Source organism: Elephas maximus, chromosome 25 (genome assembly GCF_024166365.1).
Source record: "Elephas maximus indicus isolate mEleMax1 chromosome 25, mEleMax1 primary haplotype, whole genome shotgun sequence".
NCBI classification, from domain to species: domain Eukaryota; kingdom Metazoa; phylum Chordata; class Mammalia; order Proboscidea; family Elephantidae; genus Elephas; species Elephas maximus.
In genome coordinates this window covers 33969034-33993402 of record NC_064843.1, presented here as the reverse complement: position 1 = coordinate 33993402, position 24369 = coordinate 33969034, and the positions used below count along the sequence as shown (strand labels likewise).

The 24369-nt window shown below is 46.0% G+C and overlaps 1 protein-coding gene across 13 annotated transcripts in view; it reads left to right on the top strand.

Moving 5' to 3' along the window:
• The first annotated feature begins 223 nt into the window (after window positions 1–223).
• Window positions 224–24369, top strand: part of CEP250 (centrosomal protein 250) — a 48486-nt gene continuing 24340 nt past the window's right edge. The window contains exons 1-17 of one of the 13 annotated variants that reach the window (XM_049870099.1): window positions 224–338; window positions 8143–8204; window positions 8300–8454; window positions 9402–9684; window positions 10202–10258; window positions 11378–11460; window positions 11686–11851; window positions 13744–13850; window positions 14347–14598; window positions 16236–16332; window positions 17385–17486; window positions 17989–18150; window positions 18675–18853; window positions 19179–19361; window positions 20705–20849; window positions 21870–22016; window positions 22797–23027. In XM_049870099.1, coding sequence (XP_049726056.1) covers window positions 9499–9684; window positions 10202–10258; window positions 11378–11460; window positions 11686–11851; window positions 13744–13850; window positions 14347–14598; window positions 16236–16332; window positions 17385–17486; window positions 17989–18150; window positions 18675–18853; window positions 19179–19361; window positions 20705–20849; window positions 21870–22016; window positions 22797–23027 — 2097 coding nt within the window. In that variant the 5' untranslated portion in view covers window positions 224–338; window positions 8143–8204; window positions 8300–8454; window positions 9402–9498. Of the gene's footprint in view, window positions 344–7968; window positions 8455–9401; window positions 9685–10201; window positions 10259–11374; window positions 11461–11680; window positions 11852–13743; window positions 13851–14346; window positions 14599–15932; window positions 16017–16235; window positions 16333–17384; window positions 17487–17988; window positions 18151–18674; window positions 18854–19178; window positions 19362–20704; window positions 20850–21064; window positions 22017–22793; window positions 23028–24369 lie in introns of those variants that run through there. The other 12 variants (XM_049870096.1, XM_049870097.1, XM_049870095.1 and 9 more) reach the window with 12 other exon arrangements.

Here is a 24369-nt window from a genome sequence, read left to right as displayed (position 1 = left end):
TTTTTCTGCTCCCAAACCCAGCTGCTCGAACCCAGCGACTCTGACGGTCCCCAGCTCTGGTGATGGATCTCATGCCTCTTAATATAACCTTGCCCTTTTCCTTGTGGACCTCGCTAGTAAATCGGCTGCCAGGACGCAACATGGCGGCAGGACGCGGACTCCTGCGCAGTCCTCCTGCGGGCGCGCTATCCGGGGGGACCCAGCCGGAGGGCGGGAGTTTGGGGGCGGGGCCTGGGGCTCAGCGGGGTGGTGGGCCCCCGCCCCCGCCGGGCCTTTGCGGCAGGTCCAGCTGCTCCCGTACTGAGGAACTCGCTGGGAGTCCCCGGGAGCCGATCGTGGTGAGGTGGTACCTCGAGGGCAGGCGGGAGGTGCCTGGGTTAACGGTCCGAGGTTTAGAGGCCGGTCTGCCTAGGGCGCCCGAGGGAATCCCGTTCGGGCAGCAGCCCCCCGTTACCCAGGAGGAAACCGAGGCCCAGAGAGGGACTGGGACGGGTCCTAGGGCTCCCGGCTGGCTTGCTTTAGCTTCCCACTGCCACCACCACTCGGGATTCCAGTCCACGCAGAAAGGGAACTTCCCGAACCTCATATCCAAAAGCCAAAAACCCCCGGATTGTCAGGATAAGGCACGGCACCCTCCGGCGCATCTCGCTCCCTGTGCCCTTGAGGTTTTACAGTAATCTGTCTGAAAACCCAATCCCGCTACCACCCCCGCTGTGGAACTGTGGTTCTTCGTGACCCAACTCAAGTATCACTTTCTCGAAACCTTTCCCACCCTCTTTCCCCTGACTCAGTTAACCTTGCTTCTCCATTCCTGCACTCTTTGCACCGATTTGCTTTTCCTGCTCATTTTATGCACCATGAGCTGTTTGGGGGCATTAGGCCTTGCCTTTTTCCTCTCTATATCTCAGGGTGTAGCACGTGATGATGATGGTGATAATAGCTAATAATAACTGAATAGTCACAAAGTGTCAGCTGCTACGAAATGCATTACGTGTCAAGGCCCACGTAGTCCTCACAGCAATTCTATGAGTTGGTGTGTTGTCTTCACATTTTCACACGAAGAAACTGAGGCACTCAGAGGTTAAGCAATTTGCCTGGAGTCTCGCAAGTTAACAAGTGAGTGAAGCTGGGAAATGAATTCTAGACTGTCCCCAGGGCATGTGAAAATTTCAGTAGATTGCCTTTGGGTTTGGTCAGTGTTTGTGGCTATTCACATCAACCCCATGAGTTATGGAGACCACCGTTCTGATCCTCATTTTACTGAGAAAGTTCAGAGAAGAGAATTGATGTTCCCAAATTTACAGAGTGATTTCATGACAGAACTAAGACGAGAACCTAATTTGTTGTCCTGCTGGTTCTCCCTCTGTTCCTTCAGCCACACTCTTTCTTTGCACCTTTTCTATCAGAGAGCTGCATATGTAGACCTTACCATCTCACACCTTACATGTAATGCCCCTCACCAGAGCTATAATTTCATATTTTGTGCTTTAGGAGGCAGGTGAATGTCATGGAGAGCGCATAGAGTTTGGAATCATATTGCTCTGACACTGACCAGTTATATTTTCATTTTGAGCCTCAGTTTCCTCGTCTGTAAAATGAGGAAAATAATTTTATATTAAAGGGTTTTAATGAAGATTACAGGTAATTGTGAGAGCGTCAAGTGCTGTACAAACTGTAGATTAGATCCATAGTCCCTGGTTATAGACCCCAGGTTAAAGGCCTCTTTTTTGCCTTTTAAAGGGTTATAGACCTATCAGCATTTTGCAAGGCCATGGATGACACTATGGATCATGTTACCCAATGTCCTTATATTCAGTCATTCATGCAGTCAGGTATTTAATGGGCACCTGCTATGTGCCAGCCGCTGTTTTAGAAACTGGGAATACAACAACCAATAAAGTATTCATTTTGTGCTTGTGAAATTCACATTCTGGTGGGAAAGAGACACATAATAAACAAGCACGTAGGGACAAATAAAGCACGGAAGAGAAAAAGAAATGCCAGTGTGTCTGGAGAGGTGGTGCTGGTTTATACTGAGTGGTCAGAAAACAATGAGAGGGTGGCATTTGAACAGAGATCTGAAGGTGGTGAGGGAACGATTCAAGAAGATGACAGGGAAGAGGCCCTGAGGTGGGTGTGAGGTGGGTGTGTGCTTGGTGCGTTCCAGGCGTGCACAGCAAGGAGGGCAGTGTGGCTGGAAGGGTGTGAGTAAAGAGGAGGGGAATAGGAAATGGAATTAAAACAATTGAGGACTGGGTCTAATAATTAGGACCATGTAGGCCATTATGATTTTGTTAGGTGCCATCAAGTCGATTCCGACTCATAGTCAGCCCATGTGACAGAGTAGAAGTGCCCCATAGGGTTTTGTAGTGCGTAGTCTTTACGAGAACAGGTTTCAGTGGAGCTTCCAGAGTAAGACATACTAGAAAGAAAGGCCTGGATTCCTACTTCTGAAAATTAGCCAGTGAAGACCTTATTGATCACATCAGAGCACTGTCTAACTTGATTCCTTTGGACACAGCATCAGGAGGGATCAATTGCTAGGGGAAAATACTGTGTTTCGTGAAATAGGGGACCAATAAGGGTGAGGGAGACCCTTGGTGAGATGGATTGGCACAGTAAGCAACAACAGACTAGAACATGGTGGCGATTGTGAGGATGATGCAGAACTGGGCAATGTTTAGCTCTGTTGTACATACAGTTGCCTTGACTTATGACGAGGAGTCAACTGGATGGCAGCTATCTGTTTATCTGTCTAGGCCATTATAAGGATTTTGGCTTTTACCCTTGAGTAGCCATTCAGAGGGTTCTAAGCAGCACAATGTTTTATGTTCTAAAAGGATCAATCTGGCTGTTCTGCTGAGGAAAAAAAAAATTAGGAAGCAAAGATAGAAGCATAGAGACCAGTTAGAAAGCTCTCGAAGTGATTCAGGTGTATTATCTATTGCTGCTCAAGAAATTACTTCAAAATTGAGTAACTTAAAACAACAAACATTATCTCATACAGTGTCTGGGTCAGGATTCCAGGAGCAGTTTAGCTGGGTGATTCTGGCTTAGGATTTCTCATAAAGTTAGAGTCAGGTTGTCACTTGGGGCTGTGGTGGTCTGAAGGCTTCAGCCGGGGCTGGAGGATCTGCTTCCAAGTTGGCTCATCCGTAGGGCTGTTGGCAGGAGGCCTCAGTTCCTTGCCACAGGGCCTCTTCACAGGGATGCTTGAGTGTCCTGAAGACATGGCAGCTGGCTTTCCCCAGAGCGGATGATCAGAGAGAAGGGGAGAGAGAGCTAGCAGGGAGCAGGAGTCCTTTTATCAGCTTGTCTTGGAAGTCATTTCCACTTTATTCTTCTTTATTCCACTTTATTTTAAAAACCTAATCAGTTGCTGGAAACCCTGGTTAAGTGCTACGGCTGCTAATCAAAGGGTCGGCAGTTCGAATCCACCAGGTGCTCCTTGGAAACTCTACGGGGCAGTTCTACTCTGTCCTATAGGGTCGCTATGAGTCGGAATCGACTCAACGGCGCTGGGTCTGGTTTTTTTGGTTTAATCAGTTGCTGTCAAGTCGGTTCAGACCTCATGGTGACCCTGTGTGTGTCACAGTAGAACTGTACTCCACAGCGTTTTCGATGACTAATTTTTTGGATGTAGATCACTAGACCCTTCTTCCGAGATACCTCTGGTTGGACTGAAACCACCAACCTTTCAGTTAGCAGCATGTGTGTTAACCATTTGTACCACCCAGGGTTAAGGTTAAGGAGAGAAGATTAGGATCCACCTCTTGAAGGAAGGAATATCAAAGAATTTGTGGATATACCTTAAAGCCTCCATACCAGACAAGAGAGAGTGGCTTGGCTCAGAATGGTGGTGATGTGGGGTTGAAAAGTGATAGGATCTGGGAATGTTTGAAGGTAGAGCCAGCAAGAGATTTGCTGATAGGTTGGTTATAGGGTGTGGGAAAATAGAATAAGTATGACTATAAAGCTTTTGGCTTGAGCAGCCAGAAAGTTGGAATTGCCGTTTATTCAGATGGGAAAGGTTGCAGGAGTTCACTTTTGGATAAATTAATGGAGAAATGACATTTAGACACGTAAGTGGAGAAGTTAAATAGATATTTGGATTTAGTATAGGAATGTGAAGGAACACTGGTAGTGCAGTGGTGAAGCACTCAGCTGCTAACCAAAAGGTCGGCAGTTCGAACTCACCTCAGCAGCTCCCTGGGAGAAAGACCTGGTGCTCTCTTTCTGTGAAGGTGACAGCCAAGAAAACCCTATGGGGGCAGTTCTGTTCTGTCACATGGGGTTGCTGTGAGTTAAAATAGACACGACAATACCCAACAACAACAACAACGGAATATGGAGTTCAGAGGGAGGTCTGGAATGGAGACGTAACCTTGGGAGGTGTAAGTGTACAGATGCTATCTTAAGTCGTGAAATTGGGTTCCTAGGATTTCCTAGGAAATGAAGGTAGATGGAAAGGAGAAGTATGAGACCTGAGCCCTGGGGCCTCCAACATTTAGAGTTGGGGAAATGATGAGGAGCCAGCAAAGGAACTCGAATGGAGCCTCTTTTATTAACACTTTGTCAGACCCACCAGGGAGTAAATTAGCAGAGCTCCAAAGGAAAGCTGGGAGATTGGTATAAGGAGCTGCATGCTAATTTTTTTTTTTTTTTAATGGAATAAGATTCAAACAAATTATTTCTGCAGACAAGTATATGCAGTTCCTTTGCTCGGAGAGTAAATTGTCTGTGCCTTTGAGTTTTGGGTTTTTTTCCCCCCTTTTTGCTTTATGTGACAGATTATATTTAGCAATACCTGTCCCTGCCTTGGGCCTGGTAACCTTTATGCCTCTACTCCAAGTTTAAGTGATGTCGCTTCTATTTTTAACTTTGGATACTTTTTATTTAGATAGTACTCCTTTTGGAGTATTTTGGATGGGGGGGGTTAGCTGTGTAATTTATATCACTCTTCTGTCATTTCCTATGCTTTGTGGCTATTGGTCTTTAGCAAGGGTCTGGACCTTCTCAGACTGATTCCAGCAAAATTAGGATGTAGGTTTTGTTCATTTCAGTACCACAATGGCGGAGTCTGGGTATGGCGGAGTGCCTGATACTGGGTTGGACTTCGTGAGTGTTTATGGGATAAATTCATGTTTAAAAGAAGTGAATCTTTTCCTTTTCCTGCAGTAATGATAACATCTGTTCAGTACAGTTTACAAAGTACACTGACACCCATTATCTCATTTGAATGCAACCCAGTCTCTTAACCATTTGCCAGCTGCTAGCCTTTTTCTTTTCTGAGAGACATGGAAACCTACCTTTCCTTTGGAGCTCTGCTAGTTTATTCCTTGGTGATCTGACCCATAAAAAGAAAGAATTTTGTTGTTATCTGGTAGGTTCTGAATCACAGTGATCCTATAGGACAGAGTAGAATTGTCCCCTTGGGTTTCCAGGCAGTGGCTGGCAGAGTCTAACTGCCGACCTTTATGGTTACGCAGAACTGCATCTTGCAGAAGCTCAGAGCTAAAGCTCCATTTCAGAAAGATTCTTGATGTAATTTTTCTCTGTCCTCTCCCTCTTTTTTATTCTTGTCTTAGCAAATTTTCAGTTTCATAGTTTATGGGAATTTTTAGAGGCTTTCATTATAAAACAAGGAGCTCTGGTGGCACAAGGGTTGAATGCTTGGCTGCCAACCTAAAGGTTGGTGGTTGGAACCCACCCAGCAGTTCTGCGGTAGAAAGACCTGGTGATTTGCTTCCATATAGATTACGGCCTAGAAAATCCTATGGGGCAGTTCTACTCTGTCACATGGAGTTGCTATGAGTCGAAATCGACTCTACAACACCTAACAACAACAATCATAGAACACTTCAAATCATTTTTTACAATAAACTTATTTTTTAGAATAGTTTTAGATTTACATCTTATAGTTTCCATATACCCTGCACTCAGCTTTCCCTTTTATTAACATCTTACATTAGTATGGTACATTTGCTACAATTTCAAGTCACTTTTTGAGATAAGTGGTACATATATATAAAATATGAACAAAATGACATTAGTTCATCTACGTAGGTTTCTGTTTCCTTAAAATGAGAGGATTGGAATAAATGTCTAATAGTTCTCAAAATTTTTAATTATCTGCTGAAGTAGAATAACCATATAATTCCGTTTTTCTGCTGAAGCATTACTAACATAATATCACCTTCCCAAATAATATTTGCGTGTTCATAGCAGCCTTATTCTAAAAGAGGATTTGAAATGAGAGTTCTGGGAACTTCAACAGGGCTGCTTATGGAGATATTAGATTGAACTTCATGAAATTGCCATTTCTGTAGTTGAAAGTATGGGTGAATGTTGGCAGTTTCATGTGGTTCAACCTAATATTTGGAAGGATTCAGTGGAGAGTGAGAGGACCTTTGTTGTTGTTAGGTGCCATCGAGTCGATTCCAACTCCTAGTAACCTCATGTAATCTTTATAGGAGCAGATTGCCAGGTCTTTTTCCTGTGGAGCCTCTGGGTGGTTTTGAACCACCAACCTTTTGATTAGCAGTCAAGCACTTAACTGTTGCACCATCAGGGCTCCTTGAGGGGACTTTTGGATCCCTGAAACTCCCACTGTGTGTGCAAAAGCCTGGCCCAACCCACACAGTATTAGGAGAGAAAAGGCTCCCTACCTCCCTTGGAACAACCAAGATGTACCCTTATTGTTGGTAGAGTGTTGCTGAAATCCTGGGATAGAGAGCAATTTCCTGGGAGGTTTGTACCTAGGTGGCAGAGAGGGATTGAGTGCCATTTAATTCAGCAGAGCCAGCATTTCACAGAGCCATAGTGAGTTGGTTGACTAGCCTTGGTGGAAGGGAAGGAAAGAAAAGGAGTATGTTTGGGGTATGTGGGAAGGCTGTATTACCTTGGATTATAGACTAGGAAGAGGCAGTTTGGGTGTTAGTACCCTCAAGCCATATTGGTGTCACCCTCCTCTTCCTGCTTTATGTACTTTCCCTACTGCTTAATACAGGCTCTGCAAACTCAGCTATGTTCATTTGCCCAGCAGATAATATAATGAGTAAAGTGAGGTTTCCTCTGTAACTCTTATAAGACAACAACGCACAAGTGCGATGATAAATGATAGTGGGAATCTGGTATCAACGTGAGGGAGAGAATAGGCAGTGGGGGCCTCTGGAGCCAGAGATTTGGATTTTTATATGCATTCTCCCATTAGTAAATGTTGGCACTTAATTTAAATTTTTAAAAGCCATCGTGTGGATCACACAATAGTTGAAAAGAGCCCGCAGGCCACTGATTTGTAACCTCTGGCCAAGGGTTTATATCTGCTAGGAGTGAGACCCACACACATCTCTTCATTCTGTATTGTTGACGAGGTACTAAAGACTAAAATGAGTAAGACAGCTCCCACCTTTGAGGCACTCACAAGTTAGTAGAGAAATTAGACAAATAATAATGATAAAACGTAATATAGGACATATATTAAAATCAGCCTTAAAAGTGATTGAGTCGTCCTGGGATACATCTGGGAGAGCATCCCTGGAAGTGGCATTTGAGTCAGAATGTATGAGATGAACAGTTTTGTGCATTAAAGGGATTTGGGGCCCCTGAAAATCCCTCTGTGTGTGCAAACGTTAGATTTGTATTTCCTGTATATAGCAGTCTCTTGGTAAAACCAAAAAACCCAAAACCCAGTATTGTTGAGTCGATTCCGACTCATAGTGACCCTACAGGACAGAGTAGAACTGCCCCATAGAGTTTCCAAGGAGAATCTGGTGGATTCTAACTGCTGACCCTTTGGTTAGCAACCGTAGCACTTAACCACTATCCCACCAGGGTTTCCAGTCTCTTGGTAGGTGGTTGGAATTATAGACATTATTTAACCCTGCTGGTGGGAGTCTCAGGGCTAATAAAATGAGAGCTCTAACCTGTCCTGTTTGTCGTCTCCCCCCTCTCCCATTGTTATTATAGGATTATCATGGGATTTAGAGACTTGAGAGACTCAGAGGTCATGTAGCTGGATGCCCTCATTTTTGGATGTGGAGTAAAAGGGAAGCGACATACCTGAGGTCACAGAGCATTGGAGGCAGGGCTTGGACAAGCACCCAAAATTCTTCCTTAGAGCTGTTCCTCTGCTTCTCCCAGGTTCGGCTGGCCTCCCCTGCCTGCCTGTGGCCTGCTGTCCTGTGTGGCTCAGCTCTTGGCAGGTGAGAAAGGTTTGTCATCCTGCTGCAGTGGGTTCTTTCTTCCCTCTCATTTGAGTTCCCTGCCTGGAATACCTGCCACCTGTTTTCTTTGTCAGAGAGTGAGACTACCTGTGTTCAAACCCCCAGTCTACTAAATACCAGCGTGTGACCTGGAACAAGTTGCTTAGCCCTTCTAAGCCTTTTTCCTCATCTACATATCAGGAGTTATAACATCCTAAAGTGTGATGGAAAGGCATTGGAAGGTTTCAAGGTATTTATGCTAAATGCACTGGGTTTTTTTTTTTTTTTATGCTAAATGACGTAATGCGTGTAAGCACTTAACAAAGTGACTGACCTGTAGAAGCACTCAGCAAGTATTAGCTATGATGATGATGATTCGCACAGCTCACAGCCCCCCAGACTGTGCTAAGTGCCCTTCCTTCCCCGTTGCTGTCGAGTTCATTCCAACTCATAGCGAACCTATAGAACGGAGTACAACTGCCCCATAGGGTTTCCAAGGCTGTAATCTTTATGGGAGCAGACCACCACATCTTTCTCCCAAAGAGCGGCTGGTGGGTTCAAACCACCAACCTTCTGATTAGCAGCTGAACGCATTAACCGCTGCACCACCAGGGTTTCTTTGCACTTCCTTAGCGTTCCCATATCATCCCGCGATCTCTCTATTATTTTTGTACATACCACATTTTACCATGACTATATCTGTCTCCGCTGCAAGACTAAGAGCACCTTCAATGCTTCATTTCACAAATGTTAATTTGGCACTGTGTTGGGCGCTAGGGATACAATGGTGAACCAGGAGCTGTTGGCCTGGTGCAGAGCTTGTCTCGTGGTCAAATAAATTTGGGAAATGCTGCTCATCGTTGCCCCCCTTAGAGATTACTGGTAAACCGGTTGTTGGCTGATTTTTCAGAAGTAGATCGCCAGGCTTTTCTTCTGAAGTGCCTCTGGGTGGACTCGAATCTCCAGCCTTTCAGTTAGCAGCTGAGCATGTCAACCGTTTGCATCACCCTGGACTCCCTTAGAGATTAGGGTCCATATTAAAGAGTATGAGTATTTTAAAGCTTCTGAGGAGTCCTGTAGTAACAGAGCCTGTTTACTTTCTCTAACCCAGCTTTGCCAGGCTTCATGAGTGCTTGTTGAATAAATCTGAGTCATTTAGATAGTTCTTTCAACTCCATCGTGTGCTTTGGCCCCCAGCTCAAAAGGAGGTCGAGGTGGCCCAGCAATGGTTAGAGACCCTGCTGGGGGTGAACAGCCTGTGGCTGCCTAGGAGCCTGTGGCCTGTCTGGCCCCCATGGAGACAGGAGGCCCTGAGCTGAACAACATGAAGCCCCAGTCACTGCAGCTGGTGCTGGAGGGGCAAGTGCTGGCACTACAGCAGCAGATGGCAGAGAACCAGGCAGCCTCCTGGCGAAAGCTGAAGAGCTCCCAGGAGGCCCAGCAGAGGCAAGCAAGCCTTGTGAGGAAGCTGCAGGCCAAGGTGAGGCACCCGCCTTTTCTGGGAGGGGAAACGAGAAGAGCGCCCCCTGGAGCTGGGTGCCAAGTTGGGATAAGTGTTGCAGGAGGCAGAACCATGTGGTGGGAATGGCCCAGACCTAGCTTGGCGAGGTAGGGAATCCAGACCTTCCAGCTTTATACACAGCCTCTCCTTTGATGCTCACACCTGCCACATGAGCTGTGTATTAGATCCCTTTTAAAGATTAGTCTTCAAAGGTTAAGTTAGTTGTTCACATGTGCTCTCCTAGTCTGGAGCTAAGGCCTGACCCTGGGTATTCTGGTTCCAAAGCCGACACAAGAGGCATTTAAAGGTATTATTTAAATGCCCAAGTAGAAGCTATAAGATGCTATAGCCTTTCCTCACTCTTGTCACCCAGTTCCCCTATACACAACAGGTTCACCTAAGATCCTGGGGAAAGGCTGATGTCAGTGGGTTTCTTTGGTTTGGACTGTTTGTGCCAGCTGTGCCCATTACCCAGGGCCGGCTCTATTTGCCACAGGTGTTGCAATACCGGAACTGGTGCCAAGACCTGGAGAAGCGGCTGGAAGCCACTGGGGTAAGTGAGGTTGAGTTCTGTGCTCCCCATGAGACCTAAGTGAATATACTTGTTAGGCTTCATTTGCTGACTGAGGGAGCCTGGGGTTGGATAAGGGGATGTTTGGTAGAAGTCACTCTTTTTTCAGTCCTGGAGAGCTTTATCACCCAGATATCTCCAGTGGACCTGGCTATTCTCAGCCCATCAGATTCTGACCCTTTGCTCTCTAAGGATGAAATTCAGCTTCAGGAAACGTAATCAAATTGGAAAAAAACAGTTGCCATCAAGGTGATTCCATCTCATGGTGACCCTATGTGTGTCAGGATAGAACTGTGTTCCATAGGGTTTTCAATGCATGACTTTCCAGAAGTAGGTCACCAGGCCTTTCTTCCAAGGCTCCTCTGAGTAGACTTAAATCACTAATCTTTTGGTTAGCGGCCACCCCCAGGGACTTAGAGGGGAGAAATGCATTTCTCCTCCAGCAGGTGTCAGTGTTTATCTGTCTTAGAGAAATGTGTTTCTTTGAGGGCCTGAAAAACATGTTTGTGGCCCAGGGATTTATTTCTGCTGCTGACTGGGTAGAACTGGCTTTGAAAAACCCAATTTTGTCTTTGTTCCAGCTCCCTCTCTGCACCTTCTGCTATATTCCTCAGAAAAGTTCTCTCTGAGGAAGGAAAAAAACAAAACTTATTGAGCATCTTCTATGTGTAGGCCAGGCACTATTAGGCATTGTTACGGACGTATGTCACCTAATGTACAAAGCGACTTTCTGAGGGACGTGCTGTCACCTTTATTTTGTAGCTGAAGGTATGGTGACCCAGAGAAGATAAGTAATTTTCCAAGGTCCAAAATTTAGTGTAATGGAAGTCAAGGACGTTAGTGAAAGAGGTATCTTATGATTCTTAGTTTGAAGGTTTTTCTCACTATCAAATGTCATCTTTCAAAAGGGGTCACTGGTTTATTTTGGGAAAGAGAAATGCAGTAGATTTGCTCTCAGGATTCAGTGATTGAGAAAAGAATATTGCTAACAAAGGGGAGAGATAATAAAAAGAAAGTAGGCTGGTGTCAAAGGGGCATTAAGGAGTCGGTCTGAGTGATGTTCTCTGTGGAAGTAAATAAAGCTTGTCTCTGTCTGGCCAGGGGCCGATCCCTCAGAGGTGGGAAAGCATGGAAGAGCCAAACCTGGAACAGCTGCTAATCCGATTGGAGGATGAGCAACAGAGGTGATGGACCCCAAATTCCCTGGCCTGGGTGATTGGCTGATGGGTGGACAAGGTTGATGGGAAACCTCTGTCCTGAGGGCTAACATGGATTAACACCATGGACTTCAGCCTGAGCCTGTAATTCCTGCCAGTGGAAAATTCCAATGGTTGTCATCTTACTCCATGAGATCCAAGGGTTGAGCCAGACTTTTATTTTGCCCTTGCTCCCACCCCTCCCCAGTGCAGGTGTGAGAGTCTAGCAGAGGTGAACACCCAGCTTCGGCTGCACATGGAAAAAGCTGATGTGGTGAATAAAGCCCTTCGGGAAGATGTGGAAAAATTGACAGTGGACTGGAGCCGTGCCCGGGATGAGCTAATGAGGAAGGAGAGCCAGTGGAGAATGGAGCAGGAGGTAGGCGGAATAGGAGCTAGAATGTGAGAAGAGGGCTGTACACTCCGGGCATTGCCGTGGTAGTGCTGGAAGGGATTAACTTCAGGGCTTGGGTGGAAACTGCCACAACCCATGCAGGCAGCTCTGGTCTCCTGGGCCCTTAGCTGGATTCTGGCCTTAACCTGCCTAGTCTAGGTTTTGCTGGCAGATGCATGACACTCAAAGCAACTCTGTTCCTGCAAAAGTGACTAGCTTAGGTTTGATGGACCTGAAAGCTTACTGAGCCCTAGTCTGGAGGTCTGCAGGGGGAAGAAAGACCAGATATGGGTCTTGGGACATTTTTAGATCCCATTTAAAGGAAACTAATGTTTCCTAAGCCTTTGCTTCGTGCCAGGTATCATGCTGGGTGATTTACACAGGTTATGTCACTTAATTCTCATTATAACCCTATGATAATAAAGGTAATAGCACCCAATTCTTGAGCAGCTAGTGTGGGTAAGGCACTGTGCTTAGCGCCTAACATTTGTTATATATATTATTTTATCTTCACACGATCTAATGAGATGTAGAAGTTATTGTTCTTATTTTACAGTTGAGTAAACAGACTGAGAAGGTAGTGCCTTAAGTCACTCAACTAAGAAGTGGCAGAGCCTGGAGTCCAACAGAGATGTGTCTGGCTCTCTCTACAATGCCACATTACCTCTGAGATCCCAGCCTCCTGAGGAAGCAAATAAGCTTCCTGAAAGGAAATAGATTAAAGCATGTGCAACTATTTCCTTTTTACCCCCATGTGTGTGTCAGTTTGTCATATTGTGGGGGCTTATATGTCGCTGTGATGCTGGAAGCTGTGCCACCGGTATAAATAATACCAGCAGGGTCACCCATGGTGGACAGGTTTCAGCTGAGCATCCAGACTAAGACAGACTAGGATGAAGGACCCAGTGATCTGCTCCTGAAAAGAATTAGCCAGGAAAAACATTATGAATAGCAGTGCAACATTGTCATTTCCTTTGCCTTCCCCCAATTATAAAAGTAATATGTGTTATTATAAGGAATTTGAAAGATACAGGAAAAAATGAAGAATAAAATAAAAATCATCCATAATCTCACCATCTGAAGGTAACTAATGACAACATTTTGGTATTTAGTTTTCTAGTCTTTTTTGCTATTGCACGTGCACATGTGTTTGTGTGTGTGTATATATACACGTGTACACGCACACATACACATTATATATTCTTACTACTGTTATGTGCCATCGAGTTGATTCCCACTCATAAAAACCCTATAGGACAGAGTAGAACTGCCCCATAGGGTTTCCAAGGCTGTAATCATTACAGGAGCAGACTGCCACATTGTCTCCCATGGCCAATGGGTTCAAACTACTGGCCTTTTGGTTTGAGGCTGAGCGCTTTAACCACTGTGCCACCAGGACTGTATAGATATACATATGTCTGTTTTCTTTACTGACGTTTTACTTAGAAAGTAGTTCACAGTGTGTGGCTTCCAGTGTTTATAGCCCAGGTGATGTCACAGCACATCAAAAGATGTGGTTTCGTGGTAGCGATTGTTCTTAGAAGCCACAATCGCAACATACTAATGGCACCTGCCTAAAATTCCTCTTGTGTTCAGGACAAGTGTGCCTGTGGGTAATGGTATTTCCTGACGTCTTTAGGGAGAAATTTTCTTTTCTGATCTAGCTGAGAAGTAGGCCATATTCCCATACCAGATCTTTTGATCCACTGCCAGCTTTATTAAACCCTTCAACACAACATGAATATAAACTGCCGTGTGTAATTATCTCCTGTAAGTTCCTGCCCCCTGCCCCAATAGTCAAGAGAAATCTAAGACTCCTATGTTGGCAAAAGATAGTCCTCTGCCCTTTGGTATGACCTGGGTTTCTGAACACATAGTTCTTCAAGGACTATCTGAAGGGGGAGCATGGTCGCCTTCTCAGCCTATGGAGGGAGGTGGTGACCTTTCGACGCCACTTCCTGGAAATGAAGTCAGCCACTGACAGGTCAGTGTGGGGATAAGAAGGGAGAAGGTTTGCACTTACCAGTTGTGGACTTATGATGGTGGGCTGCTGTAGAAGGGAGCATCAGAGTGGTATGGAGGGGAGAGGGAAAATTTGGTGGGAAGACATAAGGAGGACATTAGGGAGATTGGCTTTATCTGGGGTACTTGAGTAACTGGGAGTCCCTGGGTAGTGTAAATGGTTAACACACCCAGCTGCTAACCAAAATGTTGGAGATTTGAGTCTACCCAGAGGTGCCTTGGAAGAAAGTCCTGGCAATCTACTTCCAAAAAATCAGCCACTGAAGACCCTGTGAAGCCCAGTTCCGTTCTGACACACACCGGGTTGTCATGTGTCAGGAGCGACTTGATGGCAACCAGTGGTTTTTGGATTCAGATGACTTTTCCCAGACATACTCCTCAGGTCTCATTGGGTCTGACCTCCATGTTCCCTTCGCTGGTCTGTCTTGGAGTCTGCTCTCTTCCTTATTTGTACTCAGAGATCTGACGGAACTAAAGGCTGAGCACATGAGGCTTTCAGGGTCACTGTTGACCTGTTGTCTGCGCTTGACTATGGGAACACAGTCTCGGGAATCTGATGGATCTGGGAGACTAGACGGGAGTGAGCCAGCCCAGCTGCTGCTGCTGTTAGCCAAGACCCAGGAGCTGGAGAAGGAAGCCCAGGAGAAGAGCCAGGAGTTAATACACCTGAAGAGTCAAGGGGATCTGGAGAAGGCCGAGCTTCGGGACCGGTGAGAGGGGGTTCGAGGAAGAGCTCGCAGAGGGCAAGCTAACTCCCGTGGGGATTCAGGTACAGGCAGGGGAGATGCCAAGGGCATTCCTACCATGAGAGGGAAAGGAGATAGGCCAGAGGAAGGCTAGTTTGAAACCCGATGCCACAGCTGGGGCATGTCACCGGCCTCTGCCCTCAGACTGTCCTGTGCTCGTTTCCTCTCCTGTTGATTTCCAGGGCCAGCTGTGCCTCTGTGTTCTTTCAACACGAAACTACTCACTATCCCATCTTCTGTGTTTCCCTGCCTTTCTACCTGCTGACCTTAACCTGGAGTGCCCCCCTCCCTTCTCTGCCTTATCCTTTAAGGCATAGTTCAAATGCCACCTCATCTACGAAGCCTCTGACCTCAATAGGCAGAAGTAATCTGTTAAATTACTATGCCCCTGTGGTCTTTCAACCAGTTCGTTACAGCATCAGTCTCATTGTATCTTACTGAATATTTAGTCCCTGTGCCCTCTTTTTTTGGTTTGGCTGTTTTAATTTTTGGATTGCGATGAAACGTTGTTGTTGTGTGCCATCAAGTTATAGCGACCCTATAGGAGAGTAAAACTGCCCCATAGGGTTTCCTAGGCTGTAATATTTACGGAGATCTTTTCTCCCATGAAGCTGCTGGTGGTTTTGAATTGCCGACCTTTCAGTGAGCAGGCAAGTGCTTAACCATTGTACCACCAGAGCTCCTTATAATAAAATAAATTTTTAAAAAATGATTATAAGATGGGTAGCAACCTAAGCAGGGAACCTCTTTTGAGTCTCAGGCCAAAGTTCAGTTTATGCTCAGTGACTAGGGCTGTGTCACCACCTGCTGGCAGTGTACATAAATTGCAGGGGTTTTGTTTTGTTTTTTGGTCTCGGAGTCACTGAGAAGCACATGGGCAAAGGCCTTGTCTTAGCAAGTTTTGTGTTTCTAGTGCTTTGCACTTTACCTGCTATACGACAGACAATAAATGTCTGTTAACTGATACAATAATTGAACCACCATTTGGTGAGTTAGGGCTCTTAGAGCTGGTATAGGGTAAAAATATTAAAACTTTCAAAAAAAATGACTGTCGTTCAATAAATATTTATTTAGCCACCCATGTAATACCAGGTATTGAGCTCCAATATACAGCGTTAAGTGATAAAGATAAAGTCTTTGAACTTTGAGGTTAATATCAGGGAGGTGGACTGTAATCTCTCCCAAATTGTCCCTCTGTTTCCCCTATCAGAGTCAGAATCTTGGGCTGGAGGGACCTTGGTACTATCCCATGTGGCAATTCTGATGTTCTTATTGGCTTCAGGGTGCTTGACTTCAAGATCAAGCGAGGCCTGGAAGGGCCTGGGCCAGGGCTTCCCTTCAGCTCTCGGGCCCCCAAACACATGTTCCAGCCTTAAGATGTGGTAAATCCCCGCATGTCTTCTGAGTGGCGCTTTTGGCTTCCCCCAGTTCAAGGCTATAGCACCATGTGGTGTGCAGGGGGTGCAGAGGGGCTGGGGGTACCCAGGGACTCTGGGGAGGCTGCAGGGGGAGCATCTGTGTTGGGGTTGGGGTGTGCTGCGTAGTAGCTGTGTCCACAGAAGTGGGTGGCCTAGGTAACAGTACTGTGCTCTTGTCTTTAGGGTAACTGAGCTCTCTGCCCTCCTGACCCAGGCTCAGAAGCAAAATGAAGACTATGAAAAGATGGTAAAGGCTCTGAGAGAGACCATGCACATCCTGGTAGGTGATTCTTTGTTCTGGAAAGGAATTGGGGGTGCTTGTCTCATCTAAAGGGGACATCCACTGTACAGCTAGTATAAATTGCTGCCATGTAGGAATGTGGGCTGGGTATAGACCACTTGTTAAGATTTTGGGAGAAGCTGGGTCCTAGGGGTCAAGCGGGGAGGAGAAAGTCAGATTTTTAATGCAAATTATCTCAGTTTTTAAATGGTGCTTCAGATTTTGTATGTTGTTGTTGTTGGGTGCCATTGACTTGATTCTGACTCATAGCGACCCCATTTGACAGAGCAGAACTGCCGCATAGGGTTTTCTTGGCTGTAATCTTTACGAAAGCAGATCACCATGTCTTTCTCCTGAGGAGGTCTTTTTTCTCTCGGTTAGTGGCCCAGTGCTTACCTGTTGTGCCAGCAGGGTTCCTTAGATTTTGTATAGACTAAATAAGACATACCTGTAGCCCTGAGTGGGCCTTTTGTGCTACCCTATGTCCTCAGGCCTTCGCCAACACAAATATAGGTAGGAAGAGAGGAAATCTTGAGTCTTCTAGCTTTGGGCCCTGAGGTTTCTCTGGTTTCTTCTTACGTCTCAAACATCAGTTTGCTGTGCAGAGGTAGCAGCCACCTCCCCATCCAATAATAACTCATTTGTTGAACATTTGCTTTGTGCCAGGCACTTCGTTGAGTAATTTCAATGCATTTTTTCATTCAAACCTCAAAACAAATCTATGAAATTGTTGCTGTTAATTATTATTTCTGTTTTAAAGAGAAGGAAATGAAAGCTCAAAGACGCAGTTGCCTAGAGCCTCAAGCTAGTAAACGAGAGAGTTGGAATCTGAGCAGTCTAATTTGGAGATTGTAATCACTTAATCTGAACTCTTAATCACTGCATTGCGTTGTCTTCAGACTCTTGAGGGACGCCATTAGGGCTCATGTGTGGCCAGGGAAAAAGTAGGTTGACAGAATGGACAGAATGAGACTTGGGTTGGTGTGGGACCAGGAATTATAAAGTCTCTTCTGAGAGTTTGGCTCATAGGCTCTGCTTTGTTCCCTGTACAGGAGACAAATCATGCAGAATTAATGGAACATGAGGCATCTCTTAGTAGGAATGCCCAAGAAGAGAACCTGTCTTTACAGCAGGTGATCAAGGATATAACCCAGGTACCGGTGAGCCTCTTGTTCTTGGTGACCAGATTGTGCCTCACTACTCTCCTTTCAGTCATGCCTAGATTTCCACTCTCTGCAGGTGTTTGAGCTTAGGGCCTGATGGGGGTGAGTTCCTGAATGTATTTGAAGACTAGAACCCTAAGGGAGGGTAGCTAAGGATTCATGTCTAGACAGGCCTTCTTTCTTCTTGCCAGCTGCAACTCTCAGAGGCTGAATTCTAGCCTCCATTACCTCATTAGCCTCCTCTTCCTTCCTTACTTCATTTGTCATTACATCAGGGAGTGCTCTAGCCCTGTTGCTAGTCCTAGGTTTGGGGGATCAAAGGTGGAGAGTTGAAGGAACCAGACATTTTTAGCCGTTAGATATCCCTCTCCTACCCCCTGGGGAGAGGAGTTGAGATGGAAAACATCAGGTACGTCCAGGTTGTAGACTAAGTCCTCTGTATGGACTCGAGGTCTTGGTCAGTAGGGTGGTGACGCCCTGTGTTGGGTTTCAGGCCATGGTGGAAGAAGGGGACAATATGACCCAAGGCTGTGGTCCTGAAAGCTCCTTGGAGTTGGACTCTAGTGGCTTCTGTTCCCAGCTTGACCCCCAGGACCCAGGCAAGGCTCTTACTCTAGTGTGTTCAGTGCTGACCCAGAGACGCCAGGCGGTGCAGGTGAGAATCCCCAGCATTCCTCCTCAGCCACAAGAGTGGATATCTAAACTGATTTGTACCCCAGGTAACCCCCAGCCTGGACTGCCCCTTTCACTTGGTTGACCCATCATGAGGTGCTTGGGTAACACCCCAGAGTGCTCATTAGAATCTTTCTGTGTCCGCCCCATTGTACTTGTGGATAACAGACACATTCTCCATGTCAGTGGCACACTCCACATGGCACTATGCAAACATTGGCAACCGGAGCACTGGGAGACTACTTTCCCCCATACCACTGTACCCTTGTGCTTTCCCAGGGCTCTCAAGCCACAAAGCATTTGCAGATCATAAACTCTAAGATGCTAGAGCCACAGAAGCCCAATGACCTCTCCTCTTCTGTTTCCTCAGCTGGTCACATCTCTTCTCAGCTTACCCGTGCTGCACCAGCCCCTGCCCAGCCCAGCCCTGCATTGGGGCTTGTGGCATCCCTCCTTTGCCCTTGCCCTCCAGCCCCTTGTACCCTTTCTCTGGCTCTCCCTGCACAGGACCTGAGGCAGCAGCTTTCGGGCTGTCAGGAGGCTGTGAGCTTCTTGCAGCAGCAGCACGACCAGTGGGAGGAAGAGGGCGAGGCCTTGCGACAGCAGCTGCAGACACTCACTGGGGAGCGGGACACCCTGGCAGGGCAGACGGTGGACCTCCAGGGAGAGGTGGACTCTCTCAGCAAGTGAGCAGCAACGGTTCCTCCACCCTTGCATTCCTGCTCTCAGTCCTCATGTAGCCATTTATCTACTCCCATCATGCTTTTGGTTGGCTGACCCTGCTCTCCCTGAGACCCAGGGCTGCTCGGGGCTGCCTAGCTTTGGATGGTGCTTGTTCCTTCCCACTTGGTGCTGGGTCTTGGTGATTCTAAAAAAGGTTTCTCATTCAAAAGAGAAGATGAGACGCTTAATAGAAACTGTGCCTCTTCCCTTCGATGCTGTGATGTCTACTTCTAGGAAGAATTTTGGGTCCCAGGATCTCTGTCCATCTCCAGCACTTTCTTCTTCCAGGGAGCGAGAGCTCCTAGAGAAGGCCAGGGAAGGGCTGCAGCAGCAACTGGAAGTGCTGGAGCAGGAGGCCTGGCGACTACGAAGGGCAAACGTGGAGCTTCAGCTGCAGGGGGACTCTGCCCAGGGGGAGAAGGAGGAGCAGCAGGAGGAGCTGCACCTGGCCGTCCGTGAAAGGGAGCGCCTGTAAGTGTGCCCAGTCTCCCCCTCACTGGGGCCTGGCCTTCCCTTCAATTGCATGCCCTCCCTCACCCCCACCCACTCCCCTCTCTTGGAAAGTGGAGTAAATTGAAGCCTGGCCTGCAGTGGGTTCAGATTAGCGTACTGCTCCTTCCTTTGCAGAAAGATGAATACGGAAAGTTCACCCAGGCTTTGCTGAGCATCCACAATGGGTGAGGCACCATGCGGGATAGAGAAATGAGCATGACAAGGGTCCTGCTCTCAGGGAGCTTAGTCTAGTAGGGAAGACAGACAAGTTAACAGCTAACTGACATGAGGCCAGATGAAATACAGGTTACTCAAGCTAGGTCCTTCGGTGGGTCAGAGTAACAGTTAATTATTGAGGACCAGGGAAAGCTTCATGGACCAGGGGTAGCCTTTGAGCTGGGCTTAACGTATTTTAATTGGTAGGGAATCAAAGAAGGACTAAAGGAAAGGAAGCAGGAAAGTTTGTAGTTTGGGTCGGCTAAAGGGTAGGAAGGAAAGGGATTATTTCCCCAGCTAATCTGTGAATTCCCTCTGTGATGTCATGGAAAGAGCAAAGGCTTTAGAGCCAGGCAAACTCTTGGTTTAAATTATGACTCTGCCACTTGGGCAAATTTGTAAAATTGGAATGATGATTCTTACCTGGAAGCGCTGTGGTGAAGATTAGAGCGGTGTTCGCAAAATGCCAGCATAAGCCTGACATATGTTGGGTCTTCAGTACCTGGTGGCAAGGACTCTATCTTCTCCGTCTTTGGTATGCCCCCTCCACCTGGCCCTAGTTCTTTGCATCCACTAGGCGTGAATAATTGAATCTTGCAGGACTGCCATAAGGGTCATGACTTGTACTCAGAGTGATCTCCTAGGTACCAATGGGAAAGACCAACAATCTACAGAGATAATTATATATTTTAAAGTTTTTATTTTTTAAGTCATTTATGCATTTGTATGGTTCAAAAGTCAAAACTATACAAAAAGATATACCCAGAGAAGTCTCACTCCCACCCCAGCCCCCATCATCCCACAGCTCCTCCTTGGATAACCATTTTAACTAATTTCTTGTTCATCTTCCCAGTGCTGCTTTATACAAATACAAGCCTCTATTCTTATTTTCTCCAATTTCTCACATGAAAGGTAGCATACTATATATACTGTTCTTTACCTTGCTTTTTTCACTTAACTATGCCTTAGAGATGTTTCCTTTTCAGTTTTTAGAGACCTTCCTCATTTTTTTTTCTTTTTTGTCTAGCAGAGGTAATTATATTCCTTTTACCTTTAGGGGTGGCCACTCCCTAAGACTTCTCTAACCCCTTTCCTTCCCATCTTAGTCAGGAGACACTGGTGGGCCTGGAAGCCAAACAGTCGGAATCCCTCAGTGAATTGATCACACTTCGGGAAGCCCTGGAGTCGAGTCACTTGGAAGGGGAGTTACTGAGGCAGGAGCAAGCAGAGGTGACCTCAGCGCTGGCTAGGGTGCGTAGGGCTTCTCTGTCAGTTGCTGGGTGGGCAGCCTCCAAAGATGTGTTTATAGGTAAAGGGTATGCAGTCTGCCTCATTCCTCACCCCTCAAGCCATGATCCCTCATATTTCTTGCCTCAGTTACTGTCTTTGCTTCTGGATTCGCTCCCTCCCAGCATATCCTCTATACTGGAATTTGCATGAGTTTTTTAATGTATAAACCTGATTATGGCAGTCTCTTTGTTAAAACCATTCAATGACTTCCAGGCTTCTTGGTGCCACATTCGAAGCCTATTGCCATCTGGCCCAAACTGTATTTCTAGCATCCTCTTCCACTCCAAATTCCCTATGCTAACTTCTCATTTATATATCTTTGTTCCTGCCGTTGTCATTACTAGCTGCTACGCAGTTGGCCCCTGACTCATGGTGACCCCATGCGCAATGGTATGAAACACTGCCTGGTCCTGCACCGTCCACATGATTGCTTACAGATTGGACCATTGCAATCCATGGGGCTTTCGCTGGCTGATTTCCAAAAGTAGATCTCCAGGCCTTTCTTCCTTGCTCCTGCTCGCAGCACTAATTGCATTCTCAGTTTTACCATGTTTTTTCTTGACACTAATACTTTGCGTATACTCTTCCCTTTGCCTGGACTGCCTGTGTCCTCTGTATTCAACCAGCACGCTCTTCCTCATCTCTCCATACCCAAGTTAATTGTCAACTCCCCTGCCAAGCATGTTTGAGTCTCCCAGACTGAATTAATACCTTCTTTGAGCTCCAGACCACTTCACCCTTACATTTTCAATAGAATCATTACAGTTGTAATTGTTTATGTATCCTGTGTCTGTGCCTTACACTGTGAGTTGCGGTCTTACTCATCAATGACTGAAGGGAAAACTTGCTTAGGATGTAACGGAGGGAATGGAGTGTTTAATGATCTTTGTACAAAGAAAGCAGCAGATGCTGAGGATGTGAGCTGTTTAAGTTTGCAGGAAAACTGGAAGTAGGGAACTCTTTCACCCTCTTTGTTTTTAGGCAGAACAGTCAATTGCAGAGCTGTCGAGTTCTGAGAACAGCCTGAAGGTAGAAGTAGCTGATCTTCGGGCTGCAGCTGTCAAGCTCAGTGCCTTAAATGAGGCTTTGGCCTTAGATAAAATTGGATTGAACCAGCAGCTTCTCCAGGTGAGCAATGATTTCTCTGATCTCTGGCGTAGGACTGGCCCTGATCGAGGGCAAGTTAGCGACAGCTACAGCTGGTGCCCATGACAAAGAAGAGTCCCCAAATGGAACAGTCCCAGACAGATTGCTCCCAAATGTAGTTGTGAAATGAGCAAAAGGAACATTTACAATGTGGAGCAGAGCAAAGAGTATAAGGATTGACCTTAGCCATTAAAAATATTCCCTTCCACACCCAAAAGAAAACCATCTTTGGACTTTAAGGTAAATCACCAGGGCTAGGAAGGAGCCCCATGTCCTGTAGAAGGGGGCTCCTTCCTAGCCCTGGTGATTTACCTTAAAGTCCAGAGATGGTTTTTTTTTTTATCATGCTTTAGGTGAACGTTTAGTTTTTTAATCTATGAGATAATAGCCGTCACCAGACAAAGATCTGGCAAAGAGCCCAAGTCTTAAAGAATCTTCTTTATAGGTTACAAATTTAACGTATCTCCTCCCTACCCCTGTTTTCTTGAGCCCCAGAAATGTTTTGTGTTCCATTTTACTAAAGTCTTTGAGAGCAAGGTTTTGTCCTTTTGATCTCTATCCTCATCAGCCAGCCCATCTAGTACCTGGAATGTAGGCACTGGTTCAAATGAATGGGTTCTCCCCTCTCTTATAAGCACTCCTGTGTTCATCTTTGGAGAATAGATTCAAATCTCACTTGGATTTCAGCTTCAGCACCTGATCCCTAAACTGTAACCATGTGTTGTCAATGTCCTTTTACCCCTTTCCCTTTTTGACCAGTAGTTAGAACAGGAGAACCAGTCTGTGTGCAGCAGAATGGAGGCAGCAGAGCAGGCAAGAAATGCTTTGCAGATGGACCTGGCAGAGACAGAGAGGAGCAGGGAAGCCCTGTGGGAACAGAAAACGCACCTGGAGGCACAGCTGCAGAAAGCAGAGGAGACTGGGGCTGAGCTGCAGGCAGATCTCAGGGGCATCCAAGAAGAGAAGGAAGAAATTCAGGGGAAGCTGAGTGAGGTGAGAAGACAAAACAAACTAAACGCCGTCACCTTAGAGTATGATGCATGTTCATTATACAAAGTTATAACACTACAGAGATTCCAGAAGTGAAAGTCTTAACTTCCTAGAAGTGACCAGTGCTACTAATTTGGGATATAATCTTCCAGTTTTTTCTAAGAAGAAATGTATAGAAATGGGATGTATGTTTATATATACTGTCTTAGTTATCTAGTGCTGCTACAGCAGAAATACCACAAGTGGGTGGCTTTAACAAACAGACATTTATTTTCTCACAGTTTAGGAGACTAGAAGAGTTCTGTCTCTGTAAGCACTGAAGGTCCTTGTCTCTTAGAGCTTCTGTTCCTGGGCGGTCATCACGTGGCTTGGTATCTTTCTTCCCCCATTTCTGCTTCTCTAGCTTGCTTGTTTAATCTCTTTTATATTTCAAGCGATTGGCTCAAAACACACCCTACACTAACCCTGCCTCATTAACATAACAAAGACAACCCATCCCCAAATGGGATTATAATCACAGGCATAGACACTAGGATTTACAACATGTATTTTTGGGGGACACATTTCAATCCGTAACACATACACATATATATCTATATAAATTATGATTATTTACAGAAATGGCTTTCCAGAATTTCTTTTTAAATTTATTTTACTACTTCCTTCTAAAAATTTCCAGGATCCCTCTTTTTTACATCAACCCTCTGAAAGCAGCAGTGGCAGTACCTACACAAGAGATTGTTCACAGTTTGGAGTTCTGTGGCCCCTTTCTGTACCAGTTCTGCTACCTTAGCATCCCTTGACTCTCCTCTCCCCTTCGCTGTCTGTAGGAATCTCTGCTTCCCACTCCCCTTAGGCCCTACTTCACACAACCCAGTTTGATTAGATGCCTCTCAGGCACTCTGACGGCACATCAGACTTCTTTCAACCATCACACCCTTCAGACTATATTGACTTGTCTCCCCCATTAGACCAAAAGCTCCTTGAAGGCAGGGCTATGTCTTGCTTGTTTTTATTCCTCCAGCTTTTAGCACAGTGCCCAACATTTAGCAGGGATTCTATTTTTAAAAAAAAAATTTTTTTAACCAATGACCAGGTTCAAAAGTCACCTGTCCACTTAGTGCCCCAATAATTATTCATTATTTCTCCTCGGAGTCTCTTTCTCAGGGCACTGATCACTTTCTTTCTGGTACTATGTGTTTCACTTCTTAAGACTAAAAACTCCTTAGGGGCAGGTCTCCTGCAGTCCCTAGCACAGGGTCTTGCTCACATAAAAGTATGCTTCCTAGGCTGGGTACTCTATGGGATGATCAGGGAAGCAGATAAATTGAGTGGAGGCGGGCAG